The 9595-nt window shown below is 42.0% G+C and overlaps 2 protein-coding genes across 5 annotated transcripts in view; one reads left to right on the top strand and one right to left on the bottom strand.

Moving 5' to 3' along the window:
• The window catches only part of LOC131884527 (uncharacterized), a 24659-nt gene that overhangs the window by 10507 nt on the left and 4557 nt on the right, over positions 1 to 9595 (bottom strand). For all 4 annotated transcript variants that reach the window (XM_059232343.1, XM_059232342.1, XM_059232341.1 and 1 more), the window contains 4 exons: positions 5850 to 6194; positions 3734 to 5662; positions 2623 to 2873; positions 2232 to 2395 (listed from right to left, as the gene is read on the bottom strand). In XM_059232343.1, coding sequence (XP_059088326.1) covers positions 2232 to 2395; positions 2623 to 2873; positions 3734 to 3932 — 614 coding nt within the window. In that variant the 5' untranslated portion in view covers positions 3933 to 5662; positions 5850 to 6194. The remainder of the gene's footprint in view (positions 1 to 2231; positions 2396 to 2622; positions 2874 to 3733; positions 5663 to 5849; positions 6195 to 9595) is intronic.
• The window catches only part of LOC131884530 (uncharacterized), a 27539-nt gene continuing 19876 nt past the window's right edge, over positions 1933 to 9595 (top strand). Inside the window, exon 1 of the mRNA XM_059232348.1 lies at positions 1933 to 2169. The gene's annotated coding sequence lies outside the window, so the exon portion shown is untranslated. The remainder of the gene's footprint in view (positions 2170 to 9595) is intronic.

Below are 9595 nucleotides of genomic sequence, written 5' to 3'. Positions count from 1 at the left end.
TAGCCTGGATTCTCGAGGGCTTGAAGGTGCTCTCAAAACGCACATTAAGCCTCTACGGTCACTAGAATTGACCCTAAATCCTGGGTTGGGACAAAGCTCATGGATGCGTGTGAAGATGTACAGTATCAGAAACCTTTTTGGTTCTTTTTTTTCACTAGTGGCCCAAACGACACCACAAGGGGGCGGGATTTCAGCATGCTTTCCCTTCCCGCAAGCTTTTTCAGCAGAGCGCTCCTATATATTACAATTCAGCAGGTTCGAATCCTGCATGAATACCGACAAAGAAGTTTTTGGACAGAACTACATGGTGTTGCCCTAAACGACCAGACTTTTAGTGTAGACGTAATGTGGATTCCAACTGGAACACCTGTTTTCGTTTTCATAGTGGGTAACTACTTCGTCTACCTAGGTGCCGACAAAAAACGTAAGAAAGGGAGAATTTCGCACTGAAACGCCAGTCATTATCAAGGCATTGCTCTCAAAAGAGCTTTTGACTCAAGCATTGTGACACAATGAGTCTACCACCAACTGTTTGGGAAACAGTTTAAATCGTGCAAGGGTAAAATTCACAACATATATGACATTCAGATGAGAATCAAGCCAGGAGTTTTAGCCACTGAAACTTTGGCAATCAGCTTTGCCCATGCCAAAGTGTGGTTTTTCAGAATCGGTATTGAATGGTTTAAAGCACTAAATTTTGGTTGAACCCACAAAAACTTAAACTACTGATCTTTTAGGGGAAATTTTCGTATCAACCCTGGACTATTTTGAGTCTTCTTAAAATATTCATTCACATAATATTTGGCTTCTCACGGACGAAAAAGGGCTAAATGCCAGAGCCCTTTACCTACTACGCTTTGAGCTCTGCATGGAAGTGTGTCCGCATGTGAACGAAGCGGAGAGCGCTGCTTACGTTTTACATCGCGATGAAAATGTCAGTAAGAATGTGATTTGAGCCCTAACTATAGTTAACTATTCCACAGTATGATTTAGTTCAAAGTGTTGTTGTTGCTGTTGTCGCATAGCCACGGCCAGAGACAAGACTTAACCAAGGAAGTTTATTTCAAAAACATGGACCATCTGATGTCTGAACACTTTGTTCAGAAGGTCACAATAGATTTGAGGTAAGAACTTTTCATAACTCCCAGGTGGATCCTAATTGCTATGTATCTTCAAAAAACTTACCAATCAGACTTTATCAAAGAAGAAACTCGATAAACGCATACATCCTGTACATAGCAGAAGGAATATCTGCACAGTATGTGATCTGCAAGTTTCGCTTAGTACGACGTATTAACCACTTTAGAATTCAAATTAGAAAGAACTGTGCAGGTTTTAAATGTTGGCCAGTGGAACCTAGGTGACTAATGTATGAAAGGGCTTGTATTTTAACGATTCGATTTCATACGAAAACTTGCTTGAAGAACGAGCACAGTACCAGAAACGCAAATGAGGTGCAAAGAAAGAAGGGACATATTGGCTCAATCATAGGTTGCATCAAAAGCTGGTAATCAAGGTAGCTTTGCCAAATTCACTTTGTGTAAAAATCGACAGATCCCCTTTAGGCACCTGGATAACCAAATTTGATCACAAATCTCTCCATTCCCTGAATCAAGTATGTTCATCATGCCTTGGTTAGGTTGTTGACGGTTGTAGTAATTGTTGGTTGTTTGTTATTACTTCGAGGCAAACACGAGCATCTCATTACCATTCCAAACCAGACACGTTCAAAGAACTCGTTTCCGCCTCGGGCCTTCCCCTCTGATTCAATGCGTGAAGCATTGGAAGTAACCTCCCAGCCCTCTGGGCAGGCAACCCATCCTTGCTGGTGCTCTTCAAACCTGTCCAAGGTTCGACCAAGTTGGCTTCAATTCCATTTCTCTCGCTACCTTCCTACAATGTTGTACATAATGATTCCACATTCCCCAATCGTGCACTCCAGCCAAAGATTCGTCGTCATCCACTCATTTCGCTCTTCAGAGTATCTCGTTCGTACTCTTAGTGTTGGAGAAAGCTGCTTAACCTGACTGAACTAATGCGGTGATGAACTCATGCCAACCAGATCCAAGAAATTCCTAATGAGATACTTCCTTCCCCTCTTTGCCATTCCAAGTGTTCCTTGTGTTTAGGCCCAAGTCATAACTTATACGTGGTTGAGGATACACCAAGGTAAGCAAATTATTTGTGGGGCCGGGTGCCACCTCTTTTATCCATATGAAAGCTGGACTAACCTGATGTGGTTCCTGGGTATGTTCTTGGCATCCTTGTGCACGAGTCGCAATCGCAAAGTGTCCCCATTCAGATCTGACTCGAGTTCCCAAGTGTGTTTGTCGTTATCATAAAGTGGGCAGCCAATGGGATTGGGTGGAACCACCGGTAACTCCACCAAACTCACCTGGAACATTGTCGAACAAAGAGAGAGTCCATGCAATAAATCATACCCATTCGTACACCTCACCTCGATCGACACAATGATAAAAAGAAGAAAAAAAAAACTTCCAAAGACATCGAATTTCTCACAAACTTTGCCTGCTGTACGCGTTCAAAAGAGCGTTCACCTTAACTTCGGAGACGCATGGCTTGTCAATCATTGTCCTTACGAAGGTCAACCGTCAGACTTACCACATTGACCGAAACCATTTCCACGACCAACCTCAGCGTTCCTTTGTGAACTAAATCGGCGAGTTTGGCCCGTGGTAGCCACCCATAGCTCCGTCCGTCTGAATCGGAGGCCTCGTCCAGCATCCCGGAATCGATCTGCGCGTCCCCATCGCCCAATTTCAAGATGAACTTCACCCGACACGTACGATCCAGACCCGAATGGCGGGTCAGATAAACCGTGACACTGGAGCCCGTTTGGCCTTCGGGCACGCCTGTGAACAGAGGGAACGAGAGAGTTGTATATGGAAAGGGACACTCTTATGGCAAGCCTACACTAAGCCGATTGAAGCTGGATTCTTCGTTGATCAGCTTACCCCTCTCGTCTCACCATTGAGACGACTGCCACAGTGGTTCAAAATCTTTTTTGAATTCCAACAGAAATATCCAAGCAAATCTTGTTAACTAATAGCCATATGCGCGACAAATTTGAGCCAGACTTGAATAAATCAATCACGTCAAAATAACTTCTTATGGTTTTTGTAAGGAAGAAGACTGTTGAGATGGATATGCGCATTTCTCTCAACACCTGATAAGCTTTTTTGACCACCGTGGTGAGACGGGTGAAACGAGACGAGAGGAGACGACCGTGTCCAAGAATCCAGCTTGAGTCTTAAAATGGCGACCTTTTTGTCAAAATACCTTTGTACCTGATAAAGGTACCATTTTGAATTATTTTCGCGATTGTGTAGCGAGCTGGATGCAAACAAAAGGCTCAATACTAGCTGGCATGGTTAAGCTTGGTCTCTGGCGTTTCTATATTCAGAAAGCACGGCTCAAAAGTCAGCTCCAGCATGCTCCTGTCCCTTCGCATGCAGGAAAGAATGCAGAGAACACGTTTGGGTGCGAAAAGCAGTGAATAGTAGTATTATGTTGTTTATGATAGACTGACTGGCATTCGAGCCATGGCTGAGCTATTTCAGCACGCCTGGTAGGGAACCAATAACTGAATACTTAATTAAGGAAGCTCCATTTTGCCTCCCTGTCTACCAACTTATGAAAGCACCCTAGCCATGGACCACCTTGTCATTGAATAGTAAGATGTCTACTTAGTGCATATTTGATATTTGCTTACCAATTTGAGAGTCGGCTCTGCCGTTTGGATAGAGCGCCAAGCTCCAGTCATAGTGCCCTTGGCTGAAATAGGCAGTCTCGAATTTGCCCAACTTGGACGAATGAGCAAAGATGGACTGATTCAATTTGAACTTGTGCTCAAACACGGAATGAATCGAGGAGAGGCCCACTTCAATTTGGAACTCACCGTTCCGATCCATGAAATGTTCATTTTCTAAAGTGTTCAGCCACAGAAACTTTTGCGTTCCCTGAACTGTGGCCGTAATCAAGCGTGATGGAAGAGCGAGATGAAATGAGCCGTGAAAGGAGGCAAACAGTATCAACCATCATGTGGGTCGGGTCAAGGAATAGATGATGTTCCATGTTCCGACCCATGAAAGATGCGGCAACAGGAGTTGAAAGCCAGCCAAAACGTCAGAAAGGCGTACAGATAGATAGACAGGCAGACAGTGAGGTAAGGAGAGTTGGGAAATATTGATGGGTTGATTAAGTGATTAATCGAGGGGTTAAAATTGGACAACCATATCAACCAAAGCGCTCCAACACTCTAACACGCACAAAGCTTAAGTAAAAAAAAAGAAAATACTATAAAGGGATGTTGAATGACCCAAAAGCCACAAATTCATTTCATTCTATTATTCGGCTTTTGACATGTGAGTGAAAGCCCATTTCAAGCAAGAAAAACTAGTTAATCTATTTGAAGTGGGATTGACTTAGAAGATAGCTTTGCAAGACTCCCCCGTGAGTTTGCTTCAAAATGGTGTTTCATTCAACGTTAGCTAAAAGATCCATCTTAGCGTCCCTCTCTTAGGACTGAGGGCACCATGTAGTGGTTTTAAAACAACTTGAGCTGAAAGAAATAAAGGCCTCGTAAAGTCAAAAGATGATGACGACGACGAAGCTGAAGCTGAAGATGATGATGACGATGATGACGACTGAGAATGAAAATAACGAGGAGGAGGAAGCGACCTTTCTCGTCTTTCAATCTTTTCGGTCAAACAAACTTGGCACAACAAGAAATACGAGTGGATTGAACGAGACCAACGGAAAGAATCAGAATGAAAAGGACGGAAGGGGCTCTTGAAGTTACCAAGAGACAGAGAGAGAAACAGGAGCAGACACCGAAAAAGATGGCTAGAGTACGAGGGAAAAACAGGAAGAGATACAGACTGAGGGCAATCAATTCATTCATTGGCCGAGGGATTCCAAGAGCTCAAGTTCTCACTTTGAATTGGAATGGATCATGCTCATTTACAGCGGTTGATCATCCTCAACACCTTTACAACCATGGCAAGTGCCCTTTCCTTTACGTACGTATGTACAGTGTATAGTACAGCCAGTGGAAAAAGAGGAGAAAGCCGCCAATGGGCAAGTACTAACTGAGGAACGAGCACAAACCCAGCCATCACTTTTCAGAGCTCAGCTCAAGCTGTTTGAAGCGGATTTTCTCTCCGTTCATCGAGTGGAGTCAAAAGCTTTCAAGTTCTTCGCAGGATTGAAATATTGCCAGAAGATTTTTTAGGACGAAAGAGATGATCTCCCCCGTACATCAACTGTCACTTGTCAGACCCGATTTCTCCTCAATCTAGGTAAGCAAGTTGAGAAAAGAAACTTGACACAAAGAATCGCCTCCGATTCTATGGGAAGGAACTAACTACACGTCCTAGTAGCTTGATTGGATGCTCGCAATTCATTCGAGCGTCTAGTTGATATGGCTGGCTGAGTGGTTTCATTTCCTGGGGACTCGTGGCTGAATTTGACTCGCTTTCGATTAAAGATTTGATTCTGAGAGAAGTGGTCTCGATTCAGAAGGATCAGATTGAAATCCAAGGTCACTTTCATGCCTTCAGAGGCATTGCGCCACACCAAGTAGATGCCCACCGTTTTCTCATGCCGACTAAACGCCACAGCCCAACGATGATAGCCGTACCTAAAAACAGAGACAAAATCGTCAAAGACTGGGTGGGACCTGGATAACAATCCTTCTGGATTGTACGCTATATGGTGCATGATCCTGAGAGGACTACTCAGGAAGGGGGAGGAAGAGGTACAGGAGAGGGTCTTCATTGCGGGGTTCATCCCGAGGAGCTCGCTCCCAGCATGTTGTTACCACTTACCAAAAGTCTTTGCTGGTCACATCTCTGTGCGAATCCCGGGTCACATTTTTTGTCACGATGAATGTGAATATGCCCGTTTCCTTGTGATCGTTCAGACGAAGAAATCGGTGAAGAAGTGCCATTGGATGTTGAGCCAAAAAAGTGAAGGGTTGATGGGTGAGTGAGTGGTATGCAACAAATCGAGACAGACGGACAGACGGACAGACTTCCAGTGAGTGTGTCAATCCCAGAGTGAGTTGGTGTTTCTGTTCCAGATTTGAAATCCCACTTCTCTTTTAATGGTGTCTAAAGTAGCTCGTCACGCGACGAGGAAAGTTCAGTACTGTCGAGCAGAAGGAAATCAACCTAAGATATGGAAATGAAAAAATGCATAAGCTCAGGCAACATTATACTAAAACTGAGGCTAGGTGAAGGTAAATTTGGATGAGACGATCGTTCGACAAAGGTCGAGGATTCAGAGTTGTTTTTGGGGGTGGTCAATTTGGAGAAGACGCACAAAAGCACAATGTATACATGGCATTTCATATCATTGCTCTTTTGGGAATACCAGATGTTTACATGGGATAATACTAGTACCAAACTTACGAAACACTGTCGAAAAACAGGTTATCCGCGTACAGAGAAATGCATACGAGTGCTTTCCATAGTTTAACGACTGCACTCATTTAGGTCAAAATCTGGGTCGTTTCGATGCGACATAAGCATATGTATGTGAGATACTTTCGATGAGGGTGGCACATTTGTCGCATCATTCTTTGACCAGTTTGACATCAATTGAAAGTCACACACTTTTGGACACTTGGTCGGCTTTAAATGACCAAAACTGACGTGACTCATGCACATTGGAGCAAGCACCCTTTGATCCCAACGAGGGTCACACTACGTCGGGAGCATCAATCAGTTTCAATTTATTGAAGGAGCGCCCTTCGGAGAAGATGTTTGACGCTTATGGAAGTTAAAATGCAACAAGAAAAGCAACAGCAATAACCCCATCCCAGTCAATATTGAATCTCTGTGAGGAAGACACACTTGATGCCAAGGACCCAAAGAGCCAAGATCGGTATAATTCAGCAACCGTTGCAAATGAACAACGACGGATTTGAAAGTCAATAAGCGTTGCATTACATAACTCTGAGTCTTCGCCAAAACACGTAGTTTTTGCTTATATGCTTACCCTTTCATTTTGAATGCGATTGTTGCTTCCTCTGATGTTCAATGTGTTATAACATGACGAAAAGCACCATTTCCAAGGCGATGAAACCTAGCTCTTTGTGTTGATTTGGTCAAATTATTTCCGCTCCATTATGGCCATAAAATCTAATCAAGTGCTGACGGCAAAACACATCTTAACCATTTTCTAGCTCACAAAATCCCAAGCAACAACTTTGATGTTATTGGTGTATGCTTTTGCAGAGCAGATGAAGCACATACGTATGGCACATCCTTATGTGCTATGTCCTTATGTCATTGGCCCTGTGTACTGAATGCGAACATTGATCCAGCAATTTTTTTCAATATTTCTCGACCCTTTCTTTTTAGGGTTTCAGGCCTCATCTGCGAATACAGACTTGTCAAAACATTGAAATTACTGGTTCCATCGAAAAATCCCACTTTTGGAACAAATAACATAGGAAAAATGGGACCTTATGTCATGGGGCCCTGTGTACTGAATGCGAACTTCAGTTTTGAAGATTTGATTTTGAAAAATTGGACAAATTTTTACCAAACATTCCAGATCAACCCTACATTCAAGGACTAGCTCGGACTGCCAACTGCCAAAGTAAATTAAAGTGTTTTTAATGCAATAACGATCTCCTTGATAAACAACTCCGTCCAAATACTAAATATTTCTGATTTAATTTTGAAAGTCAGAAGAATAAATGAAATACCCTTGAACATCAAATTAATCAAAACAATCAAATTGTCTCTCAAATCAGTGAAATATTGCGTAAAACTGGCTCAAAAACACACATAGATAGAAAATTAACAATAATCGTTTTATTGATTGATGAGGAACTTGCACTAACAAAGTATAAAAGAAATGCATGGAATAAGCAATAAAAGCGCATGTACATAAATGTTAACATATTAGAATATCTGGGATGGACAACTGATAATTTTGTCTTAACCCACAAATTTGACAAAAAATATCAGGGATTGGTTAAAAATGAATGAGTTATCTTTTTGTAGAGCTTAAATTTCTACTTATTAGGAAGTTTGCATAAAAGGCAGGCATTATTTAAGGGACACAGAGTAATACCAAAGTACAGTAGACTAGATCTCAATTTGAACTTTGGACTCCAACAAATTGTTTTTCTTGCAAAAGCACCCAAAATACCAAAGTAGTCAAATGAAACAGGTGCCATATCTCTTAGAATTATTATTACAGGATTATGAAGCATCCACATGAGTTTAAAGAACAATATGTAGCTCAGAGCTACAATTTGTCTACTTTTGGATTGAGGGCCATTCCTAGAGTGAGAACCACAGTTTCATTAAAAACACGTCAAATTACTTGAATTGGTCAAAATGTTTCTTAAACAATTTTCTACAAATAATATTATTGGCAAAAGAGAATTGACTGACTGTGTTTCGAGCAAATTCTTGCTTTATCAAGAAAACCTAATTAGCACTTTTCAGTTGTTGTACTTAAAGATATCTTTGAAGTTATTTTAAGTTTGTCTAAATGCCTGGTTTTAAGCACATACCATCAATGGTTACGAAAATGATATTAGTCACATATTTTGTTCAATAATTATGCCAATAACTGACATTCAAAAATTTCAGCCCCAAAAGTTTAGGCCTTACATGGCGGGAAAGGGTTGGTGATCACAAAAAGTGGCGTTTCCTTGCTTTAGTGTCCTTGAACAATCCAAGGACGACTTCACCACTGGACAGCGACGTGGGTGGGGCAAAATGAGTAATTCCAATTCCATTCAATAAAGTCCATTTCTCTTTACCTGAGTTGATTCAATTATAGCCTCAGAATGCAATGGTCAGTTTTGATCTCAATCGAACGTCTGTGTCAAAAGTTATGAGCATTTAAAACTCGGACCAGGGAGAGCTCAAATTGAATGACTTAGCACCACGTTGGTAAGATCTTACCAACGTGGTGCTGAGAAAGTCATTTTCTGCCCATGTCGTACTGAGTTTTAGGACCTCATTGCTTTTGACGCAGACGTTCGACTGAGATCAAAATTGGCGAACGCTTTTTGAGTTAACTAAAGTCCAACTTGTGTGAAGGACAATGCATTTGGTTCATCTGGATAACAGTTACGTTTCCCCCACCCTACCAACTCTGTCCAGTGATGACGTCGTCCTTGAATAACCCAAATCTTCAAAATCGTTCTCTTTTTGACATAGAGCCCGAAAACCCTTCTATTAGAACGGTTGGGATTGTACAGTATTCAGAGACGGTACAAAAGGTATCTGATATTGTACGTTTTCAAAAGCATTCAGGAGCTTTGTCCCCACCCAGGATTTAGGGCCAATTGTAGTGACCGTAGAGGCTTAACGTGCGTTTTGAGAGCACCTTCAAGCCCTCGAGAATCCAGGCTAGGTAAAACAATGAAGTCCACTTCTCTTCTTTCTCGGGCTCCTTCATTGTTCAATTTGCTGCCCTCAAATATTCGTAGGGCTTATGTAGGCGTTGATCCAGTAGCAGGATTTAAGTTAAAATTGGACAAGTTTTTGACTAAAATTCCGGATCAACCTTATATTCAAGGATTAGCCAGATCAGCCAACTC

This window comes from Tigriopus californicus, chromosome 8 (genome assembly GCF_007210705.1).
Source record: "Tigriopus californicus strain San Diego chromosome 8, Tcal_SD_v2.1, whole genome shotgun sequence".
NCBI lineage: Eukaryota > Metazoa > Arthropoda > Copepoda > Harpacticoida > Harpacticidae > Tigriopus > Tigriopus californicus.
Note: the sequence above shows the minus strand (reverse complement) of the source record. Positions and strands in the feature narration are given on the sequence as shown.